The 24,680-nt window shown below is 42.5% G+C and overlaps 1 protein-coding gene across 4 annotated transcripts in view; it reads right to left on the reverse strand.

The window, feature by feature from the left end:
• LOC105478279 (nuclear VCP like) overlaps positions 1 to 24,680 on the reverse strand; it is a 106,435-nt gene that overhangs the window by 80,255 nt on the left and 1,500 nt on the right. For 3 of the 4 annotated variants that reach the window (XR_011614672.1, XM_071081150.1, XM_071081152.1), the window contains exons 2-6: positions 21,953 to 22,026; positions 13,107 to 13,159; positions 12,921 to 13,020; positions 5,876 to 5,933; positions 2,190 to 2,462 (exon numbers count right to left, since the gene is read on the reverse strand). Coding sequence is in view for 2 of the 4 variants with exons in the window: in XM_071081150.1 (XP_070937251.1) it covers positions 2,190 to 2,462; positions 5,876 to 5,933; positions 12,921 to 13,020; positions 13,107 to 13,159; positions 21,953 to 22,026 (558 nt within the window). In the remaining 2 variants the exon portion in view is untranslated. The other variant, XM_011735415.2, reaches the window with a different exon arrangement.

Raw genomic sequence — 24,680 nt, forward strand, 5'->3', positions numbered from 1 at the left:
CATGTTGGCCAGGCTGGTATCGAACTCCTGACCTCAGGTGATCTGCCCATCTCAGCCTCCCAAAGTGCTGGGATTATAGGCGTGAGACCCACTGCAAGGCCCTCTTTCAGTTACATTTAACCTCGTCCTCACATTCCCAGGACACTGCATTTGCAACTATTATCAGTTAGCATAATCTGCCTTGTATGAGTGATTTACTTATCTCGGTCTCTCTCTCTGAATTGTGAGCTCCTTGATTAAGGACACTGATATTTGCCTTTTATTTCTCACTGAGTCTTCTACATAGTTGTCTTCATCTGACAGCTGATGATTCACTAAATTAAATATGACTATAGAGCTGCTTTGACAGTCATAACAAATTCAGCCAAGCACACTGGGACACACCTGTAGCCCCAGCTACTTCAGAGGCACAAGGACCACTTGAGTTCAGGGTTTCGAGGCTATAATGTTCTGTGATCATGCCTGCGAAAAGTGACTGCACTCCAGCCTGGGCAATGCAGCAATACTCCAACTCTTAAAAAAAATTTTTTTTTTTTTGAGACGGGGTCTTGTTCTGTCGCCCAGGCTGGAGTGCAGTGGCACGAACTCAGCTCACTGCAAGCTCCGCCTCTCGGGTTTACGCCATTCTCCTGCCTCAGCCTCCTAATACTTTTTGTATTTTTAGTAGAGATGGGGTTTCACCATGTTAGCCAGGATAGTCTCAATCTCCAGACCTTGTGATCCGCCCGCCTCGGCTTTCCAAAGTGCTGGGATTACAGGTGTGAGCCACCACACCCAGCCAAAAAAATTTTTTTAAAGTATAATTCAGGCTGAGGTGGGTGGATCACTTGAGCTCAGAAGTTCAAGACCAGCCTGAGCAACATGGCCAAACCCCATCTCTACAAAAAATACAAAACTTAGCCAGGTGTGGTGGTGGGCACCTGTAGTCCCAGCTACTTGGAAGGCTGAGGTGGGAGGATGGCTTATGCCCAGGAGGTGGAGGTTACAGTGATTTGTGATCATGCCACTGTACCATGTCAGCCTGGGTGACAAGGCAGACCACGTCTCAAACCAAAAAAAGTAATTCAGCATTAAGACTCGAGTTCTTGCCCACCATGACAATGTTCTCTATAGATGGATGACACAGATAATTAAAGCAAAGAGATTTGGACAGGCCTATTAATAAATCAAAAGGGGAAAGGTTCTGCCAAATCAAAGGGCTTGGTTCTTAGAAACCTGTTGAAGCATCATTGTCCATGAGGAATATGTGAGCCACATATGAAATTCATTTAATAATCTATTTTACTTAACCCAGTATATCCAAAATATTATCATCTCAACAGTCAATATAAAAAATTAATGAGATGTTTTACATTCTATATTTTTTAGTAAGTCTTCAAAGTCTAATGTACACTTTAAGTTAATAGCACATCTCAATTTGGACACTAAATTTTCACGGGAAACACTTGATTTGTACTTAGAGTTTGTAAAATTTACAGCTGAGGAAATAGATTCACATACCTAACAGGGTGGTAGGAGACGAAACTGAAGAGAAAGCCAGGCAGCCAAATCATGAAAGACTTTAGTGGCTGTCACAGGCCTTTGGATTTGAGACTGAATGAAGCCACTGGAGGGTTTTAAATAAAGAATGATAATATGTGATGGCTCATGCCTATAATCCCAGAACTTTGGGAGTCTGAGGTGGGTGGATCACTTGACCCCAAGAGTTCAAGACCAGCCTGGGCAACACAGCAAAACTCCATCTCTAGAAAAGATATAAAAGTGAGCTAGGTGTGGTGGCGCACGCCGGTAGTCCTAGTTACATAGGAGGCTGAGGTCGCGGACGGCTTGAGCCCAGAAGGCAGAGGTTACAGTAAGCCAAGATCACATCACTGCACTCCAGTCTTGGTGACAGAGCCAGATCCAGTCTCAAAAAAAATAAAGCTATCTCAGTGTGAAGAATAAACTAGGGGAACAAGAAAGGACACAGACTCCAGCTGGAAGGCTGTTTCAATAATTAAGTCAAGAACAAGAAAAGGCTTAGACTAGGATAGAAAGAATGGCAAGTAGTGCGATGTGATCAAATTCTCCATATATTTCAAAGTTCTTATGTTTTCCACAAAGCACAAGTATCTGCTCGATACTGTATTCAATTAAAAGGTCAAAATGTACTTCGATGATATGGGGCTAAAATTTCATTACAAAAATACCTGTATCTCAGTTATTGACTTCTTAGGATCACTTTTCTCATCTGATAGGTCCAAGAAAAAACTGTCCTTCTTTCCACTTGGGGTTTTGTCAATAAACCATCCTCCCTCAGAATCTTTGGCAGGGGTCTTCAAGGGAATGGAGCCTGTTTTGGAACTTATCTGTGGTGTTGAAGAGGTGGTTTCTCTTTGCTCCATCTCAGGAGTATTTGAAACAGAATCAGGATTTCCTTTTCGATACAAAGACAACAGGGAACTGTTCATGTGATTTGCTGACTGGCAGAAACATAAAACAAAAGTTTAGCATAAATTACTCAACAGGTACTCATAAAAGTTGTACTGCCTATAGTAATGTTTTCTTTATTTTTTTAACAACTTCTCTCAGAACATTTATAATCAGAATATATAGGTGTTAGGCTGGGCACAGTGGCTCATGCCTGTAATCCCAGCACTTTGGGAGGCCGAGGTGGGCAGATCACTTGAGGTCAGGAGTTCAAGATCAGCCTAGCCAACATGGTGAAACACCGTCTCTACTAGAAATACAAAAATTAGCTGGGCGCAGTGGCAGGCACCTGTAATCCCAGCTACTTGGGAGGCTAAGGCAGGAGAATCACTTGAACCTGGCAGGCAGAAGTTGCGGTGAGCCGAGATTGCGCCACTGCACTCCAGCCTGGGTGACAGAGTGAGACTCCACCTCAATAAGATGACTTGCAAACAAGCATTTACTATTCAAAAAGACTTCATTCCAATGGAAAACCAATTCATAATTGGTGGTTAAATAAAATAAGTAAGCATGGTTGCTTCTAAAAAAATACACTAGAGAAGTATGAAAATGAGCTGGTTGCCAATGAGAGTCACTATTATTACATTAAATCAAAATTGGGGCTGGGCGTGGTGGCTCATGCCCTGTAATCCCAACACTTTGGGAGGCCAAACTGGGAAAACTGCTTGAGGCCTGGAGTTCGAGACTATCCTGGGCAACATAGCGAGACCCTGTCTCTACAAAAAATTTAAAATTTACCCAGACATGGTGGCACATGTCTGTTATCCTAGCTACTTGGGAGGCTGAGGTAGGAGGACAACTTGAGTCCAAGAGTTTGAGGTTGCAGTGAGCTAGGACCATGCCACTGTACTCCAGCCTGGGTGACAGAGCGAGACCCTGTCCCCACAAAAATTGGATCAAATATTTTGATAATAAATTCAAAACTGATATACCAAGGGAAAAAATAAAAAGCAAATTATAAATAATTTGACAAACAGTTGGCCCTCTATATCCAAGGGTTCTGCATCCAGGGATTCAACGAACCTCAATCGAAAATATTTGGGAAGCCGGGCGCGGTGGCTCACGCCTGTAATCCCAGCACTTTGGGAGGCCGAGGCGGGCGGATCACAAGGTCAGGAGATCGAGACCACGGTGAAACCCCGTCTCTACTAAAAATACAAAAAATTAGCCGGGCGCGGTTGTGGGCGCCTGTAGTCCCAGCTACTCGGGAGGCTGAGGCAGGAGAATGGCGTGAACCCGGGAGGCGGAGCTTGCAGTGAGCCGAGATCGCGCCACTGCACTCCAGCCTGGGTGACAGAGCGAGACTCCGTCTCAAAAAAAAAAAAAAAAAAAAAAAGAAAATATTTGGGAAATAAAAAGCAATAAAAAAATACACCAGTAAAAATAATACAAATATTAAGAAATACAGTGTAGGCTGGGCATGGTGGCTCACGTTTGTAATCCCAGCACTTTGGGAGGCCAAGGTGGGTGGATCACTCAAGGCCAGGAGTTCAAGACCAGCCTGGTCAACATGGTGAAACCCCATCTCTACTAAAAACACCAAAAATTAGCCAGGTGTGGTGGTGCATGCCTGTAATCTCAGCTACTCAGGAGGCTGAGGCATGAGAATCACTTGAACTTGGGAGGCAGAGAGTGCAGTGAGCCAAGATGACGCTACTCCACTCCAGTTTGGGCGACAAAGTGAGACCCTGCCTGTAATCCCAGCTACTCAGGAGGCTGAGTCAGGAGAATTGCTTGAGCCTGGGAGGCAGAGGTTGCAGTGAGCTGAGATTGCACCACTGCACTCCAGCTTGGGCAACAGAGTGAGACTCCCTTTCAAAAAAAAAAAAAAAAGAAAGAAATAGTGTAAAAACTACTTACATCTTATTTACATTGTATTAGGCATTATAAGTAATCCAGAGATAATTTAAAGTATACAAGAGGATGTATATAAGGTTATATGCAAACATGATGCCATTTTACATAAGGGACCTGAACATTTGCAGGTATTCATGTGGGGCCCTAGGGCCAATCCCCCATGGAGGGTGAGGGCTGACTATATTATCTCCATATTCTCCTTTAATCAAGCCTCTTCATTAGTAATGCCATCTCCTTGACAAAAAGTATATCCCTTTTTCCATTTTTACTATTAATTACTCTATTCTTGTCTGCCCTTATTTCTAGCTATCCTCTTCCCTTCTTTTTCCTTGTATAACTGACTTATAACACAAATACTAGAAGGATGGTTAATCCATCACCAATATTGAACACAGAAAGTGTTCAATTATTTATTGATGAAGATGTCTAAAGTCTCTTATTCTATTCCCTGTCCTTCCTCTCTCCTTCCCTTTAGCCCTAATCCTTTTCTTTCTCTCCCTCTTTCTTCCCTTCTCTTCTCTCTCTCTCTTTTGCCATAAGGTCTGTCACCCAGGCTGAAGTAGAATGGCACAATCATAGCTCACTGTAGCCTCAAACTCCTGGGCTCAAGCGATCCTCCAGCATCAGCCTCCTGAGTAGCTGGGACTATGGGTGTATGCCACCAGACCCAGCTAATTTTTGTTGGTATTTTGTAGAGACAGAGTCTTGCTGTGTTGCCCAAGCTGGTCTTGAACCCCTGGTTTCAAGTGATTTTCCTGCCTCAGCCTCCCAAAGTGCTGGGATTACAGATGTGAGCCATAGCACCTGGCCTTTTATTCTATTTCTTACTAATTTTTTTTTTTTTTTTTGAGACAGGATCTGGTTTTGTTGCTCAGGCTGGAGTGCAGTGGTGCAATCCCAGCTCACTGCAACCTCTGCCTCCTGGGCTTAAGTGATCCTCCCACCTCAGCTTCCTGAGGAGCTGGGACTGAAGGCATTACACCTGGCTAATTTCGGGAGTTTTTTTTGGGAGAGATGGGGTTCTGCCATGGCTGGTCTCGAACTCCTCAGCTCAAGTGATCCACCCTCCTTGGCCTTTCAAAGTGCTAGGATTACAGGTGTGAGCCACGACAGCTAACCTTTTAAAAGACAGGGTCTCACTCTGTCACCCAGGCTGGAGTAAAGTGGCACAATCACAGCTCACTGCAGCTCACTGCAGCCTCAACCTCCTGGGCTCAAGTGATTCTCCCATTTCAGCCCCTCCAGGTAGCTGGGATCACAGGTGCATGCCACCATGCCCGGCAAATTTTTGTATTTTTTATGGAGACAAGGTTTCACCATGTTGGCCAGGCTTATTTTTTGGTACTTTTTATACAGACAGGGTTTTGCCATGTAGGCCAGGATGGTATCAAACTCCTGGGTTCAAGTGATCTGCATGCCTCAGCCTCCAAAAGTGCTGGGATTAGAGGTGTGAGTCACCATGCCCAGCTCTTACTGAGTTTTTCAAAGGAGGTATCATAATGACTAAAAAAGAAAAAATCAAAGTGGACCCACTAAATGTTTGGCTTACCTGTGGATGTGGGTAGTCTTCCATACTTGAATCATCATCAGAATAGCTTTCAGTATACCTCAGTAAAAAGAGGGAAAAATGTTTTAAAGACTTTCTCTCCCATATCCTAAAAAAATGATTACCCAAAACAAGTAAATATATTCAGGCAAACGATTATGGTGGTTAAGAGTCCAAACTCTGGAATCAGAGAAACTAGGATTCAAAATCCAACTTAACCAGTTATTACTTAACCTCTCTAAGCATCAGCTTCCTTATCTATAAAACGGAGATTTAATAAGTAATGTCTATCTCCCAGAGTTATCAAAGGATTAAATAAATGCTTGCAAAGTCCTTATGCATTTACAATATATAATAAATGCAAAATAAATTATAGTTATATTTATCCTAGCAATAAATAAAAGATACAAATTCCATCAGGCCCAAGGGTCTCATTTGGGGATATCAGATTCAGGTAGAGGAAATACTTCAGCAACCTATAATTAAGCACTCTGAGTAACAAATTCACAAAGTCAACATAACCAAACCATGTAACCAAATACAACTTCTCCAAGACTGTTCATCAGGGATGAAGGAGCAAATAAATTTCCTGTATCAAAAAAGAAGTATAAATCCTAATAAACTACAAGCTGAGAATGTAGTCTTAATTAATTATAACTGAAAGTTGTTATCTAATAGCTTCAAGTAACTTTAGGACTCTACTAGTATTTAAAACTTCTTCGGAAATTATTTAAATAGGCCCGGCGCAGTGGCTCACGCCTGTAATCCCAGCACTTTGGGAGGCCGAGGCGGGTGGATTACCTGAGGTCAGGAGTTCACAGAGAGCAGTCTGGTCAACATGGTGAAACCCTGTCTCTACTAAAAATACAAAACTCAGCCAGGTGTGGTGGCACATCCCAGCTACTTGGGAGGCTGAAGCAGGAGAATTGCTTGAGCCCAGGGTATGGAGGTTGCAGTGAGCCAAGATCGTGCCACTGTGCTCCAGCCTGCCTGACAGTATGATACTCTGTCTCAAAAAAAAAAAAAAAAAAAATTATTTAAATAAGAAAAGGACTTTTTTTTTTTTTTTTTTTTTTTTTTTTTTTGTAGAAAGCTTCATATGAATGCAATGAAATGCTGTTATAATTAAGACATTAAGGGCCGGGCGCGGTGGCTCAAGCCTGTAATCCCAGCACTTTGGGAGGCCGAGGCGGGTGGATCACAAGGTCAGGAGATCAAGACCATCCTGGCTAACATGGTGAAACCCCGTCTCTACTAAAAATACAAAAAAACTAGCCGGGCGTGGTGGCGGGCGCCTGTAGTCCCAGCCACTCGGAGGCTGAGGCAGGAGAATGGCGTGAACCTGGGAGGCGGAGCTTGCAGTGAGCCGAGATCGCGCCACTGCACTCCAGCCTGGGTGACACAGCGCGAGACTCCGTCTCAAAAAAAAAAAAAAAAAAAAAAGACATTAAGATACAAATTATAGCCTGGGCAACCAAGGGAGACTGTGTCTCTACAAAAAAATTAAAAAATTAGCTGGGCATGCTGGTGCACACCTGTAGTCCCAGCTACTTACGAGGCTGAGGTGGGAGGATCATTTGGGCCTGGGACATCAAGACTGCGGTGAGCCATGATTGTGCCAGTGCACTGAAGCCTGGGTGACAGAGCAAGACCCTGTCTCAAAAAAAAAAAAAAACCCCAGCAAATTCTATGTTCATTAAAATTAATCAGTATTACTTGGGAGCAATTCTAATCAATGTAAATAAGGTATATCATTCAACTATTTGGGGAAAAAAAAAAAGTTTTGCCTTACAACTTATGCCCTAAAAAAAGAAAAAAAATTCCAAGTGGATTAAAGAGTTAAACATCGGGCCGGGCGCGGTGGCTCAAGCCTGTAATCCCAGCACTTTGGGAGGCCGAGACGGGCGGATCACGAGGTCAGGAGATCAAGACCATCCTGGCTAACACGGTGAAACCCCGTCTCTACTAAAAAATACAAAAAACTAGCCGGGCGAGGTGGCGGGCGCCTGTAGTCCCAGCTACTCGGGAGGCTGAGGCAGGAGAATGGCGTGAACCCGGGAGGCGGAGCTTGCAGTGAGCCGAGATCCGGCCACTGCACTCCAGCCTGGGCGACAGAGCAAGACTCCGTCTCAAAAAAAAAAAAAAAAAAAAAAAAAAAAAAGAGTTAAACATCATAAAGAAAGAAGAAAAAAGTGTAAGTAATTATTTTACACACTCTTGTGAGAGAGGTCTTTCTAAGCATATCAGCATAAATCAAAACGAAAAAGACTGAGAGATTTGACTATGTAAAAATGCAAAACTTCTCTAATCAAAAGACGGTGCAAACAAAAATTAAAAGGGAAGTGGCAACATGGGGAAAGCAGTTGTAATACATATAAAAAGAAGTATATTTTATGCAAAACACTCCAACAACTAATAAGGAAAATTCAAATACCTCTCAAATGAAATAGAAAAAAACCCATAAAGCAAGCCATTCACAAAACAAATATGAAATAACAAAAAACCTAACCTCAGTAATTATAAAATTACAAAGAAAAATATGATCAAGGCCAGGAGCAGTGGCTCAAGCCTGTGATCCCAGAACTTTGGGAGGCCGAGGTGGGCGGATTGCCTGACGTCAGGAGTTCGAGACCAGCCTGGCCAACATGATGAAACCCTCTCTCCACTAAAAATACAAAAATTGGCCAGGAGTGGTGGTGGACGCCTGTAGTCCCAACTACTCAGGAGGCTGAGGCAGAAGAATTGCTTGAACTTGGGAGGCAGAGGATGCAGTGAGCCGAGATCGCACCACTGGACTCCAGCCTGGGTGACAGAGCAAGACTCCGTCTCAAAAAAAGAAAAAAAAAAAAGATCAATATTTGGCCTATAAAAACAGCAAAGATAAATTATAGTATAACTAAGATTACAGGGATGCAGAGAAATGTGCCCTTTATACAAAGTTGTTGGGAACATAAACTGAGGCAACATTTTTAGGAAGGTAAGTCCAAATGCATGAGAAATCTCAAAAATATCAATCTTTGAGAAATTCCACCTCAAAAATTCAACATAAAAAAGTGATGTGGGCCGGGCGCGGCAGCTCACGCCTGTAATCCCAGCACTTTGGGAGGCCGAGGCGGGCGGATCACAAGGTCAGGAGATCGAGATCATCCTGGCTAACACGGTGAAACCCCGACTCTACTAAAAATAGAAAAATTAGCCGGGAGTGATGGCGGGCGCCTGTAGTCCCAGCTATTCGGGAGGCTGAGTCAGGAGAATGGCGTGAGCCCGGGAAGCGGAGCTTGCAGTAAGCCGAGATCACGCCACTGCACTCCAGCCTGGGCCACAGAACCAGACTCCATCTCAAAAAAAAAAACAAAACAAAAAGTGATGTGTACAAAGAGATATGCAGTAAAGAGTTATTTATTATGCAACAGTGTAACACAAACAAATACTCATGAATATGGAACTGGGCCGGGCGCGGTGGCTCAAGCCTGTAATCCCAGCACTTTGGGAGGCCGAGACGGGCGGATCACGAGGTCAGGAGATCGAGACCATCCTGGCTAACACGGTGAAACCCCGTCTCTACTAAAAATACAAAAAACTAGCCGGGCGAGGTGGCGGGCGCCTGTAGTCCCAGCTACTCCGGAGGCTGAGGCAGGAGAATGGCGTAAACCCGGGAGGCGGAGCTTGCAGTGAGCTGAGATCCGGCCACTGCACTCCAGCCCGGGCTACAGAGCAAGACTCCGTCTCAAAAAAAAAAAAAAAAAAAAAAAAAAAAAGAATATGGAACTGAAGAAAATTATGCTAAATCTAAATGAAAAAGGCTGAGCTACAAACAGTAAAATGGGGCTATCACCCCAAATCCTATAGACATTAAAAGGATGACAAGAGAATATTGCAGAAGCATTATGCCAACAAATTCCACACCTGAGAGAAAATGAACAAATGATTTAAAAATACAATTTATCACAATTGACATAAGGAGAGATGTAAAGAAGAGCCGTATATCTAGCAAAATTACAATTTATCAAAATCCTTCAGAAAAAGAAGACTCTGGGGAAGTTGATTCTAGGCCTAGAAAAACTGTGGGTGAACACTAATAAATATTCAAAAAAGAATTTCCATAATTTGTTTTCATAAAATAGAGAACAAAAGAATATTTTCCCACTAATATCATGAGGCCGGTGTAACCCTAACACCAAAACATGACAGACATTCCAAAAATGAGCAAAAGAAAATTCGGACCAATATGACATACAAATGCAAACATCTGTAGAAAAAGATTAGTAAACTGAATCCAATTAATACCCTTTTTTTCCGAAAATTAGCCGGGCATGGTGGCAGGTGCCTGTAATCCCAGCTACTCAGGAGGCTGAGGCAGGAGAATGGCTTAAACCCGAGAGGCAGTGGTTGCAGTGAGCCAAGATCACGCTATTGCACTCCAGCCTAGGCAACAAGAACGAGACTCCATCTCAAGAAAACAACATCAAACAAATACTCTTTTTCTTTTTTTTTTTTTTCTTCAGAGACTAGATCTCATTCTGTCACCCAGGCTGGAGTGCAGTGGCATAATTATAGCTCATTGTAACCTTCAACTCCGGGTCTCAAGCAATCCTCCTACCTCAGCTACCAAAGAAGCTGGGATAGAATCATGCACCGCCATGCCTGGCTAATTTTTAAATTTTCTGTAGACAGAGTCTCGCTATGTTGCTCAGGCTGCCAACAATACATTAAAAAGATAACATATCAGGACCAAGTAGTGTTTATCCCCGGAATGCAAGATTGGCTTAATATTGGGAACCAATGTAATTCACCAAATTAATAGACTAAAGGGGAAAGGCCATAATGATGTTTCAAGATACAGAAAAGCATTTGACAAATGCAGTATCTATTCATGACAAAAATTCTCAGCAATCTGGGAATATTAGGAAACTTCCTCAATTTGACAAAGGACATCTACAAAAAAACCTAAAGTTAATGTCATATTTACAGTGAAATACTACTGAAAATTAAACACTGACCATACCAAATATTAGCAATTTGTGGAAAGAGTAGAATTCTCATAAACTGCTAATGTAAAAGTAAAATGGTACAAATACATTGGAAAATAGTTTGGCAATTTCTTAAATATGCATCTATCACATGACCCAGCTATTCCAATCTTACATATTTAATAAAGGAAATGAAAATACTGTCCACATAAAGACCTGGACATAAATGTTCATCGCAGCTTAATTTGTAATAGCCAGAACCTGGAAACAAACCAACTGACCAACAAGAGATAAACAGATAGGTCAGGCAAGGTGGTTCACACCTGTAATCCCAGCACTCTGGGAGTCTGAGGCAAGAGAATTGCTTAAGCCCAGTGGTATGAGAACAGCCTGGAAACATAGTGAGACCCCTGTTTCTACAAAAAATTAGAAAATTAACTGGGCATGGTAGCATGCACCTGTATGGGAGAATCGCTTGAGCCCAGGAGGTAGAGGCTGCAGTGAGTTGTGATATGCCACTCCACTACATTCCAGCCTGGGCAACAAAGTGAGACCCTGTCTCAAAAAAAACAAAAACAAAAAAAACAGATAAACAGATAAAATAATTGTGGCGTGTCCACACATACTCATCAATAAAAAGCAATGAACTATTGATACACACAACATTGATAAACCTCAAAATCATTATGCTAAGTGAAAGAATGAAAGAATCCAGACTTTAAAAGTATGATTCCAAATAAAATTCTACAAAATGCAACATAACACACAGTGACAGAAAGCAAATCAATGCTTGCCTAAAGCTGGGTGCTATGGCTCACATCTATAATCCCGACACCTTGGGAGGCTGAAGCAGGCAGACTGCTTGAGCCCAGAAGTTCAAGACCAACCTGGGCAACATGGCAAAACCCCGTTTCTACAAAAAATTAGCTAGGTGTGGTAGCATGTGCCTACAGCTACTTCGGAGGCTGAAGTAGAAGAATCAAGTAACCTGGGAAGTCAAGGCTGCAATGAGCTGTGATCGAACTCCAGCCTGGGTGACAAAGTAAAACACTATCTCAAAAAAAAAAAAAAAAAAAAAAAAGAAAAAAGTTTGCCTAGGAACAGGGGTGGAGGAAGAAATGAATTGCAAAGGGGAACAAGAAGACTTTTGATATTTATGGAAAGGTTCAGTATCTTGCTTATGGTGATAGTTCAATGAGTATATACCTACGTCAAAACTTAACAAATTGTACACTTTAAAAACGTAGAGCTTGGCCGGGTGGGCGCAATGGCTCATGCCTGTAATCCCAGCACTTTGGGAGGCCTAGGTGGGTTGATCACTAGATGTTAGGAGTTTGAGACCAGCCTGGCCAACATGGTGAAACCCCGTCTCTACCAAAAATATAAAAAAGTAGCCGGGTGTGGTGGCACATGACTGTAACCCTAGCTACTTGGGCGGTTAAGGCAGGAGAATCACTTGAATCCAGGAGGCGGAGGTTGCAGTGAGCTGAGATCGTGCCACTGCACTCCAGCCTGGGTGACAAGAGTGAGACTTAATCTCAAAAAAAAAAAAAAAAAAAAAGGAGAGCTTACTGATGTCAATTATACCTCAATAAAGATATTTTTAAAACTCTCAATACTATTTCTTAAACAAAATTAATTGGCACCTTTTTATATATCTGATGTTGTGTTAGGGCAGAAGAAGGTAATGAGACAGTACTGTTGGTAATGCAAACAAGTAAGCAAATAATTTCAATGCCATATGATATCATAAGGATTATAACAAATATCTGTAACTAGAAGCTAAGGAAACATTTAAAAAGGGGTCTTAGGCCTAATAAAGGCAGTAACATTTCAATTGATTCTTGAGGGCTGAGTGGGAGTTTGTGAAAGGGAAATGATGCTCTAACTCAACAAAACCACAGCCACAGAGAATTTGATCTCTTTGGGGAATAAAGAACATTCAATATGGCTGAAGAGGTTAGGTAAATACTACGCAGGGCTTTGTTGGCAAGGAAGAGCCATTGAAAGTTTTACAAGCAGGAATGTAACGTGAAAAGGTTCATGGTTTAAAAAAATGCTGCATTTTGTATACTTACTCATTGTCCTCTTCACCTTGTCTTGCTCTTTTTGCTAAATGTTCATCTTCTAATTCTGTTAAATTCTTAAGTTCCTTCTCACTACTAATTATGCTAAATACTGAAACAAAAAGAAAAATGTTATGAGCTCAAACAATTGTTTATATAACTTTATCGATAATTTAGCTCTAACAATAAAAGACTCACCTTTTTCTACCTGAATCCTAAAAGCATTTCTTTTTCTTCGACCATAGTCTATACTGAAAAAAGAAAACATGAAGTTTAGCATAGTAGTTTCCACCAGTATTTTTCCATTAAGTTCAATCTACATGGATCAAATAAATTTGCATGAATATTTCATTATGTTACAGTATAGACACTTGCCATAAACCTATTTTCAAACTTCTAAGTTTTTTTGAGACGGAGTCTTGCTCTGTCGCCCAGGCTGGAGTACAGTGGCCGGATCTCAGCTCACTGCAAGCTCCGCCTCCCGGGTTTATGCCATTCTCCTGCCTCAGCCTCCCGAGTAGCTGGGACTACAGGCGCCCACTACCTCGCCCAGCTAGTTTTTTTTTTTTTTGTATTTTTTAGTAGAGACGGGGTTTCACCGGGTTAGCCAGGATGGTCTTGATCTCCTGACCTCGTGATCCGCCCATCTCGGCCTCCCAAAGTGCTGGGATTACAGGCTTGAGCCACCGCGCCCGGCCTTTTTCCCTTTTTTAAACTAACCTTCTTTGCTTCAAATATTTTGAAAATTTCAAACTTACTAAAAATATTAAAGAAATAATGTAATCAACACTCATATATTCTTTACCTATAGTATTCTCAAGCTGCCACATTTACTTTACTTCTGTCTGTATACAGAGATTTCTTTTGGAGGGGTAGGGCAGAACCATTTGAAAATAAGTTCTAGGCCAGGCACAGTGGCTCATGCCTGTAATCCCAGCACTTTGGGAGGCCGAAGTAGGAGAATCACTTGAGCCCAGGAGTTTGAGACCATCCCTGCCAACATAGGGAAACCCTGTCCCTACAAAATATAAAAAAATTAGCCAGGTATGGTAGTACATGGCTGTAGTCCCAGCTACTTGGGAGGCTGAGGTGGGAGGACAGCTTGAGTCTGGGAGGTGAAGGCTGCCGTGAGCCGTGATTGCACCAATGCACTTGGCTTGGCCAAGAGAGCAAGATCTCATCTCAAAAAAAATAATAAATTAAAAAACAGAAGAAGAAACTAAGTTACAGACCCTTCATCTCAAAAATTCTCAGCATGTATCTCTGTAAAAAAGAGTATCTGCAGCCAGGCACCGTGGTTCACGCCTGTAATTCCAAAACTTCAGGAGGCCGAGGTGGGTGGATCACAAGGTCAGGAGATCGAGACCACCCTGGCTAACACGGTGAAACCCTGTCTCTTCTAAAAATACAAAAAAAAAAAAAAAAAAAAATATCAGCCAGGTGTGGTGGCAAGCGCCTGTAGTCCCAGCTACTCGGGAGCCTGAAGCAAGAGAATGCGTGAACCCGAGAGGCAGAGCTTGCAGTGAGCCAAGATCACGCCACTGCAATCCAGTCTGAGTGACAGAGTGAGACTCTGTCTCAAAACAAAAAAAAATCAGCTGGGTGTGGTGGCGCACACCTGTGGTCCCAGCTACTTGGGAGACTGAGGCAGGAGAATCCCGTGAACCCGGGAGGCGGAGGTTGCAGTGAGCCGAGATTGCACCACTGCACTCCAGTCTGGGCAACAGAGCGAGACTCCATCTCAAAAAAAAAAAAAAAAAAGATATCTGCACACCCACAATACAGTTAGCACAAATAAGAAATTTAATATTGGTAAATTATCTAATATACAGTCCATATTAAAATTTCTCAAATTATTCCCAAAAAATGGTCTTTATAGTTGTTTTTCTTTGACCCAGTGTCTAGTCAAGGTTCATGCATTTACTTGGTCGTTGTGTCTCTTTGAACTCTTTTAACTTGTAACCTTTGTGCATATAACACTGACATTTTTGAAGGATCCAGGCCAGCTAATTTATAAAATGTCCCACAATCTGAATTTATGTCTCCTCATTATTAAATTCAAGTTAAATATTTTAGCAAGACCATCTGCTAAAAATATGGGTGAAAGTATGATGAGTACAGGATATTTATATAATCTGAAAATATCTTCTTATAAATTATTTATTAATTTCAAATTAATTTACAGTGGATTGATCAAAACTAACATTACCGAATAACACCCCACACAGATATTCTGTGCCTTTTGAAGTCAAATTGCTTCTTTGGTTTTCCTTCCAAAAACATATAACCTGATTTCAACCATGTGGAAACAGCAGAAAAATTCAAATTGAGGGATATTCTAATATAGTGACTACCAGAAATCTTCAAAAATGTAGAGATCATGAAAAACAAAAAAAGGGGGCCGGGCGCGGTGGCTCACGCCTGTAATCCCAGCACTTTGGGAGGCCGAGGCGGGCGGATCACAAGGTCAGGAGATCGAGACCACGGTGAAACCCCGTCTCTACTAAAAATACAAAAAATTAGCCGGGCGCGGTTGTGGGCGCCTGTAGTCCCAGCTACTCGGGAGGCTGAGGCAGGAGAATGGCGGAAACCCGGGAGGCGGAGCTTGCAGTGAGCCAGATCGCGCCACTGCACTCCAGCCTGGGGGACAGAGCGAGACTCTGTCTCAAAAAACAAAAACAAAACAAAACAAAACAAAAAAAACAAAAAAAACAAAAAAAGGTTGAGGAACTGTTGCAGATTAAAGGAAACTAAAAGGCAAAACAAGCATAATTTAGGGGTTGGATTTCAGTTCTGGAAAAAAAATTCCCATAAAATAACAGCTACAAAGAACATTACTGAGATAGGCAAACTCTGAATATGAATGGTGGATTCGATAACATTATTGAATCAAGATTACATTTTCTAGTTTTAATAAATAAACTGTGGTTATATAATAAAAGCCTTTGTCCTTAGGGAATATATAGTATGCATGGATAAAGGGACATTCTAGGTAGAGTATATGGGTGTTCTTTGTTCTATTCTTTCCATTTTCCTCTTTATAAAAATTCTTGCCGGCGCAGTGGCTCACACCTATAATCCCAGTACTTTGGGAGGCCAAGGTGGGTGGATCATTTGTGATCAGGAGTTCAAAACCAGCCTGGCCAACATGGTAAAACCCCAATGTCTACTAAAAATACAAAAACTAGCCAGGCATGGTGGTGGGTGCCTGTAATCCCAGCTACTTGGGAGCTGAGGCAGGAGTATCGCTTGAGCCCAGGAGGTGAAGGTTGCAGTGAGCCGAGATCACACCAGCACACTCCAGCCTGGGTGACAGAGTGAGACTCCATCTCAAAAAAAAAAAAAAATTCTTTGTTTTTGAGACAGGGTCTCATTCTCTCAGTCAGGCTGAAGTGTAGTTGTGCAACCACAGCGTGCCACAACCTCGACCTCCTGGTGTCAAGCAATCCTCCCACCCCAGCCTCCTGAGTAGGTACGACAACAGACACGTGCCAGCACACCTAGTTAATTTTTCGATTATTTTTGTAGAGATGGGGGTCTCACTATGTTGTCTAAGCTGGTCTGGGTCAGCTTTTCTTAAATGTGAAATTACATCAAAACACAAAGTTTTAGATGAGGCAAATATTGTACTAAATCATGACCATTTAAAGAGGCAACTTGGGGCCTGGCACGGTGGCTCATGCCTGGAATCCTAGCACTTTGGGAGGCTGAGGCGGGAGGATCACTTGAGCTCAAGAGTTCAAGGCCAGCCTGGGCAACATGGCAAAACCCTGTCTCTACAAAAAATACAAAAAATTAGCGGGGCATGGTGGCATGTGCTTCGTGCCAGCTATCTGGGGGCTGAGGTGGGAGGATCACTTGAGCCCAGGGCGCTGAAGCTGCAGTGAGCCGAGATTGTGCCACCGCACTCCAACCTGGGTGACAGTGCGAGACTGTGTCTCCAAAAATAATAATAATAATAATTAATTAAAAATTAAAACAAAGAGAGAAAGAAAGATGTAAAAATGATTCTTAGCTCATGGGCCATACAAAACAAGGTGGCAGGCAGGAACCGGTTTGAGGGCCATAGTTTGCCAACACCTGGATAAGAGAAGATGGCAGATAGATGTAGGAAGAATGTTTAAAAGCTGAAACAGGCCAGGTGCAGTGGCTCATGCCTATAATCCCAACACACTGGGAGGTCAAGGCGGGAGGATCACTTGAGGTCAGGAATTCAAGACCAGCCTGGCCAGCATGGCGAAACCCTATCTCTACTAAAAATACAAAAATTAGCTGGGTATGGTGGCATGGACCTGTAGTCCTGGCTACTCGGGAGGCTGAGGCAGGAGAGTCACTTGAACCCGGGAGGTGGAGGTTGCAGTGAGCCGAGATTGTGCCGCTGCAGTCCAGCCTGGGTGACAGAGTGAGAGTCCATCTCAAAAAACAAACAAACAAAAAAACACAAGTCTTGTAGTCTAGACAAGAAATAATGAGGCTCTGGATTAGGCTAGTAATGGTAAGGAAAAGAGAGAACAGGCATCATGAACTATTTAAGAGACAACAGCAAGGCTTCTTGGTGACTTATTATAGACATGGCAGGGGGATTCAAGGCTAGGTAGAAGGAAGTAGATAACAGATAGATTAACCTGGGTAACTGGCTGAGTAACAGTCATACCATCAACTAAGAAAAAAGGTTACCAACAAAACACAGTTCATAGATTTCAATGGAGTGAGTGGTGGGGATAGAAACAATCTTAGCTGAGTCTTTATTTTTTTTTTATTTTTTAAAAGACAGGGTCTTGCTCTGTCACCCACGCTTCAGTGCAGTGGTGCGATCGTAGCTCACTGCAGCCTTGAATTCCTGGCCTCAAGGGATCTCCTGCCTCAACTTCCCCAGTAGCTAGGACCAACTACAGCTGCATGCCACCATGCCACGCTAATTTTTAATTTTTTTTGTAGAGACAGATTCTTGCTATGTTGCCCAGGCTCCTGGCCTCAAGCGATCCTCCTGTGTTAGCCTCTCTAAGTGCTGAAATTATAGGTGTGAGCCACTGTGCCTTGGCCTTAGACCACTCGTTAAATAAATTCTGATAAAGAGAAGGAAAACTACTACTGGGTGGTAGCCAAAGTGAGGTACACTACTGTTTTTAAAAGCCTTCTGTCTTAGTTTCTCTTCTTTTCTTCCTTTCTAATACAGAGTTTGGTACTGGTTAGTATAGTGCTACTGTGACAAATACCTTAAAATGTAGAAATGGTTTTGGAAGTAGGTAATAGAGGCCAGAGAGCTTTGAGGTGCATGTTAGAAGAAACCTAGATGGCTCTGAAGTGACTGCTGTTAGAAATATGAACACTGCAGGGCGTGGTGGCTCACGCCTGTAATCCTAGCATGTCGGGAGGCTGAGGTGGGCAAATTGCCTGAGCTCAGGAGTTTAAGACCAGCCTTGGCAACACGGTGAAACCCTGTCTCTACTAAAATACAAAAAATTAGCCAGGTATGGCGGTGTGCACCCATAGTCCCAGCTACTTGGGAGGCTGAGGCAGGAAAATTGCTTGAACCCGGGAGGCAGAGGTTGCAGTGAGCTGAGATTGTACCACTGCACTCCGGCCTGGGTGACAGAGTGAGACTTCATCTCAAAAAAAAAAAAAAGGACACTGAAGGCAACTCTGGTAAGAGCTCAGAAAAACAAGAGAAGAGTTGTACAGGAAGGTTCTATAGTTACATATAGAGAGAGAGAATGCTAGTAGAAATTTGAATGTTAAAGATGCTTCTGGTGAGGTCTCGGACAGAAATGAGAAGCATGTTATTGGAAATTGGAAGAAAGGCAGTCCATGTTATGAAGTGGCAGAGGACTTGTGTTTTACTGTTTTAAAAGTAGAACTTGTAAGTGATGAATCTGGATATTTCACTCAGATTTCCAAGCAAAGTGCTGAAGTGTGGCCTGATTTCTCCTTGCTGCTTATAGTGAAATTTTACAGTATAAAGAGAGATAAAGAAGGAATTGTTCAACAAAAAGGAAACCAGAACCTGAAGATTAGAAAATTCTCAGTTTATCCACATTGTAAAAAATGAAAAAGCATAATCTAAAGAGGACATCAAGAGTGTAGGGGGACAACAATTTGCTAAAGCGATTACCAGCATATGACTTATGGATTCAGTCAGCCATCTCAGCAGAAGCCAGGAATAGAGATGGGGTTAAAGCAACAGAAACACTGCCAGCTTGGACTGAAGGGACAGAGATGGGGACAAAATTAAGGAAGGCTGTTGGACTTTCAGGAATCTATAGGACAGGGCTAATAAAACTATCCAGCTGTGAACACAAGTTATCCTTCAAGAAAAGGGAAGAATGACCCTCAAGGAGGCTCAAAAGAAGGCAGGGCTGCCACTGCTAACACAGGCCCAGAGGGCACAGGTGTGGCAGGTGGGGCTGTCTCCTCCTAGGTAACAGGGCAGGATCACCACCCTACTGAGCCCACAGGGCAGGGCATCAAGCCAAAGAGGATTACTCTAAAGCCTGAAAATCTAATGACATTTGCCCTGCTTGGTTTTGGACTTGCTTGGGACCCATGAACCTTTCTTTTTTCCAATTGCTCTCTTTTAGAATAGGAATGTCTAACCTACACTTATGCCTGTCCTGCCATTGTACAATCATGCATCACTAAACAATGGAGACACATTCTGAGAAGTTTATCATTAGGCATTCTCATTGTATGAAAACAAAAATAAGTAAGAGTGTACTTACACAAACCTAGATGGGCTAGCCTATTACACACCTAGACTACATGGTATAGCCTACTCTGCCTACAAACCTATACAGCATATTATTGCACTAAATACTATAGGCAACTGTAAAACAATGGTATTGTGTATTTAAACACATCTAAACACAGAAAAGGTACAGTACAAGTATGATGTAACAATCTTATGGTATCACCATCATACATGAGGTCCATCATTGACTGAAACATTGTTATATAGGACATGCCCGTATTTTGGAAGCAGATAACTTGTCTGGTTTCACAGGTGAATAGATGAAGAGGAATTTTGCCCCAGGATAAATCATACCTTGAATCTCAGCCATTACCAATTAATTTATATAACATTATTTTTATTTATTTATTTTATATTTAGAGACAGGGTCTTGCTCTGTTACCCAGCTGGAGTGCACTGGTGCAATCATAGCTCACTGCAACCTTGAACTCCTGGGCCCAAGTGATCCTCTCATCTCAGCCTCTCTAATAGCAAGGAATACAGGTTCATGCCACCATGCCCAGCTAATTATTTCTATTTTTATTTTGTAAAGACGGAGTCTCACTGTGTTCCCCAGGCTGGTCTTGAACTCTATGGCCTTAAGCCATTGGCCTCTCAAAATGCTGGGATTATTGGTGTGAGTCCTTGCATCTGGCCTGATTTAGATGATACTTAGATAAGAGTTTGGACTTAAGAGTTGATGCTAAAATGAGTTAAGACTTTTGGGGTTTGTGGAATGGAATGAATGTATCTGCATACGAGGACGTGAATTTTGGGAGCCACAGCACAGAGTCCAATAAGCTGAATTGTGTTTCCCTTAAATTCTTATGTTGATGTCCTAAACCCTAGTACCTCAGAATGTGACTATATTTGGGGATAGGGCCTTTAGAAATAATTAAGGTATTCTTGGCCAGGTGGGGTGGCTCACGCCTATAACCCTAGCACTTTGGGAGGACGAGGCAGGAAGATCACCTGAGGTCAGGAGTTCAAGACCAGCCTGGCCAACATGGTGAAACCCCATCTCTATTAAAAATACAAAAATTAGGTGTGTGTGGTTAGTGCATGCCTGTAATCCCAGCTATTCAGGAGGCTGAGGCAGGAGAATCACTTGAACCCAGGAGGCGGAGCTTGCAGTGAGCCGAGATCCACTGCACTCCAGCCTGGACAACAGAGCAAGACTCCGTCACAAAAAAAAAAAAAAACTCAGGAAGCTGGCTGGGCATGCTGGTTCAAGCCTATCATCCTAGCACTTAGAGAGGCCAACGTAAAAGGATCACTTGAGGTCAGGTGTTCAAGACCAACCTGGGCAAATACAGAAGGTCCTGTCTCCACAAAAAATAAAACTAAAAATTGTATTTAAAAAAAAAGAGGCCGGGTGCCATGGCTCACGCCTGTAATCCCAGCACTTTGGTAGGCCAAGGCGGGCAGGTCACCTGAGGTCAGGAGTTTGAGACCAGCCTGGCCAACATAGTGAAACCCTGTCTCTACTAAAAATACAAAATTACCCAGGTGTGATGGCACATGCCTAAAATCCCAGCTACTTAGGAGGCTGAGGCAGGAGAATTGCTTGAACCTGGGAAGCAGAGGTTGTGGTTAGCTGAGGTTGCACCATTGCACTCCAGCAGCCTGGGCAACAAGAGCGAAAATCCGTCTCAAAAAAAAAAAAAAAAAGGAGTCAGAAAACTCAGGGAGATCATACCTGCTGGTGATGGTTTTAATTTTCTTTCTGTCTTTTTTGGGAGAGGATCTCATTCTGTCACTGAGGTTAGGGTGCAGTGGCATGACCACAACTCACTACAGCCTTGACCTCCTGGGCTCAAGTGATTCTCCCACCTCAGTCTCCCAAGTAGGTGGGACCACAGGTGCATGCCACCAAGCCTGGCAAATTTTTGTATATTTTTTGTACAGATGGAGTTTCACCATGTTGCCCAGGCTGGTCTCAAACTCCTGGGCTTAAGCCATCCTCCCACCTTAGCCTCCCAAAGTGCTGAGATTACAGGCATGAGCCATTATGCCTGGCCTGGTTTTAATTTTCTAATGAAGCAGGAAAGGAAGTGATACAATAACATCTCTATCTCTTGACCAGACTGTGAGGTACTAAAAGATAAGCAGCGACCATTTCCCACAGTACAAAAGACATCTTACTGCACATAATAGGTATTTGATAAATGTATGCATAACCAAATTGAGTTCCAAGATGGATTGGTGAACTAATGCCAGCAGCTATTGATATCAACTAGAAATTTAAGCAGGATATAAACTTTCAAAATGGTAAAGGGGAAATAAAAATTCAAGGATCTGGAAACTATTTATTTACCTGTACATTCTTTGTAAATCAGATGCTAAGACTCCAATGTCCACATATTTGCCACATTTGTTACCGGTAAGGTACTAAAACAGAAAATATAACAAATATAAAACACTCAATATTTCAAATTCAGTGATTTTAATCAACAGATTGAGCTTTATACTTTAAGATAAACTCTTCATTAATAAAGCATACCAGAAACATAAATAAAAGTAACCAATAATTGTCAAGTCTGAAATCAGAAAATTTAATTAACATTAGTAATCACTATAACACAATATTATTACGAGCATAGTTACAAGGCAGTAAGTGATGGCTTACTTACTAATATCCTAGGTTTCCAAACACCCTAGAACACTGCAATAAACTCATAAGGGCAGCAGGGGATATTTTAAACTTCAAGGAACACAGTGATATTTGACATCTGTCAGATACTGCAGAACTACGAGCTTGAGGCAATTTAGTTTCAATTTTTTTTTTTTTTTTTTTTTTGAGACGGAGTCTCGCTCTGTCACCCAGGCTGGAGTGCAGTGGCCGGATCTCAGCTCACTGCAAGCTCCGCCTCCCGGGTTCACACCATTCTCTGGCCTCAGCCTCCCAAGTAGCTGGGACTACAGGCGCCCACCACCTCGCCCGGCTAGTTTTTTGTATTTTTTAGTAGAGACGGGGTTTCACCATGTTAGCCAGGATGGTCTCGATCTCCTGACCTCGTGATCCACCCGTCTCGGCCTCCCAAAGTGCTGGGATTACAGGCTTGAGCCACCGCGCCCGGCCCCTAGTTTCAATATTAAATCACCTCTTGGCTGGGCATGGCGGCTCATACCTGTAATCCCAACACTTTGGGAGCTCAGGAGTTCGAGACCACCCTGGGCAACAAAGTTTGATCTCATCTCTACAAAAAAATTTAAAAATTGGTTGGGTGTGGTGGCTTGTGCTTATACTCCCAGCATTTTGGGAGGCCAAGGTGGGAGATCGCTTAAGTCCAGACTTAGAGACTGCAGTGAGCTATGATCGAGCCGCTGCACTCCAGCCTGGATAACAGAACGAGACTTTGTCTCAAAAATAAATAAATAAATAAAATAGCCTGAGCGTGGTGGCTTGCACCTGTAATCCCAGCACTTTGAGAGACCAAGGTGGGAGGATTGCTTGAGTCCAGGTGTTCCAGACCAGCCTGGCCAAGATGGTAAGATCTCATCTCTATGAAAAATTTAAAAATTAGCCAGACGTGATAGTGCATACCTGTGGTCCCAGCTACATGGGAGGCTGAGGTGGGAGAATCACTTGACCCCATGAGTTTGAGGTGGTAGTGAGCACTGTTTACACCACTGCACTCCAGCCTGGGTGACAGAGTGAGACCCAGTCTCAAAAATAAAAAATTAAAATTAAATTAAATTAAATATATAGCTAAGTGAAAATTTATTTAAAATCTTGTGTAAGACTATCTTCAGGCCATGTGTATAAGGTGTATATGAAACATAAGTAAACTTCATGTTTAACTTGGGTCCCATCCCCAAATATCTCATTATGTATACACAAACATTCCAAACCCTGAAAAAAATCAATCTGAAACATTTTTTGGTCTTAAGCATTTAGAATAAGGGATATTCAATTTGTACTTTTATAATGAACCGAAGTGAAAGCTACAGAGGAAAACTGATAATGTCAAACGTTGAAAAGCAGTCAAGTGTGAGGACAGAGAAGAGGCCACTAGATGCAGTAATTAGGAGTCACTGCTCAGAAACTTGAATAAAGTGAAGGAGCAAGTTGTGGGATGCGGGAACATCCAGAGGAAGAGTAATTCAGAGTGAGTGAACAACGAGAACAAAGGTCCTGTGCTTGGCATGTTTGAGAAGGTCTGTGTGGTTGGAACAGGAGACGAAAAGTAAACTAGGACAACAGAGGCCAGAATATGCAGGGCTTTTCTGACTGGCTTTTACTCTAGATGTCTGTGACTCCACTGAAAGGTTTTGAGCAGGGCTATGGCAAGCTCTGATTTTTCCCTTTTTTTTTTTTTTTTTTAAATTATACTTTAAGTTCTGGGATACATGTGCAGAACATGCAGGTTGCTACACAGGTATACAAGGGCCATGGTGGTTTCCTGCACCCATCAACCCGTCATTTACATTAGGTATTTCTCCTAATGCTATCCCTCCCCTAGCCTAATTTTTCCCTTTAAAAGGATGTCTTGGCCACGCCTGTAATCCCAGCACTTTGGAAGGCTGAGGCGGGCAGATCAACTGAGGTCAGGAATTCAAGACCAGCCTGGCCAACATGGTGAAACCTCGTCTCTACTAAAAATAGAAAAATTAGCCAGGCGTGATGGCATGCACTTGTAATCCCACCTACTTGGGAGGCTGAGGCAGAAGAATCGCTTGAACCCAGGAGACAGAGGTTGCAGTGAGCGAAAAAAAAAAAAAAAAAATTAGATGTCTCTGGCTGCTCTGTGGGGAATAGGCTTTAGGTAAAAGCAGACTCAGAAAGACCAGTTAGGAGGCTATTGCAATAGTATAAGGTAGAGATGATGGTTTGGACTAAGATGGTTATAGGGAAAGACAGTAAGAAGTACTTGGAATATATTTTGAAAGTAAAGCAAACCACGCTGTTGATGGATGGTATACAGGAAATGAAAGAAAGACTCAGAATGACCCTTAAGGCTTTTGGCCTTAACAACTGGACAAACGGTGGTATCACTTACGGAGATATAGAACACTAAGAAAGGGCAGGTTTGAAGGAAGAA

Source organism: Macaca nemestrina, chromosome 1 (genome assembly GCF_043159975.1).
Source record: "Macaca nemestrina isolate mMacNem1 chromosome 1, mMacNem.hap1, whole genome shotgun sequence".
Taxonomy (NCBI): domain Eukaryota; kingdom Metazoa; phylum Chordata; class Mammalia; order Primates; family Cercopithecidae; genus Macaca; species Macaca nemestrina.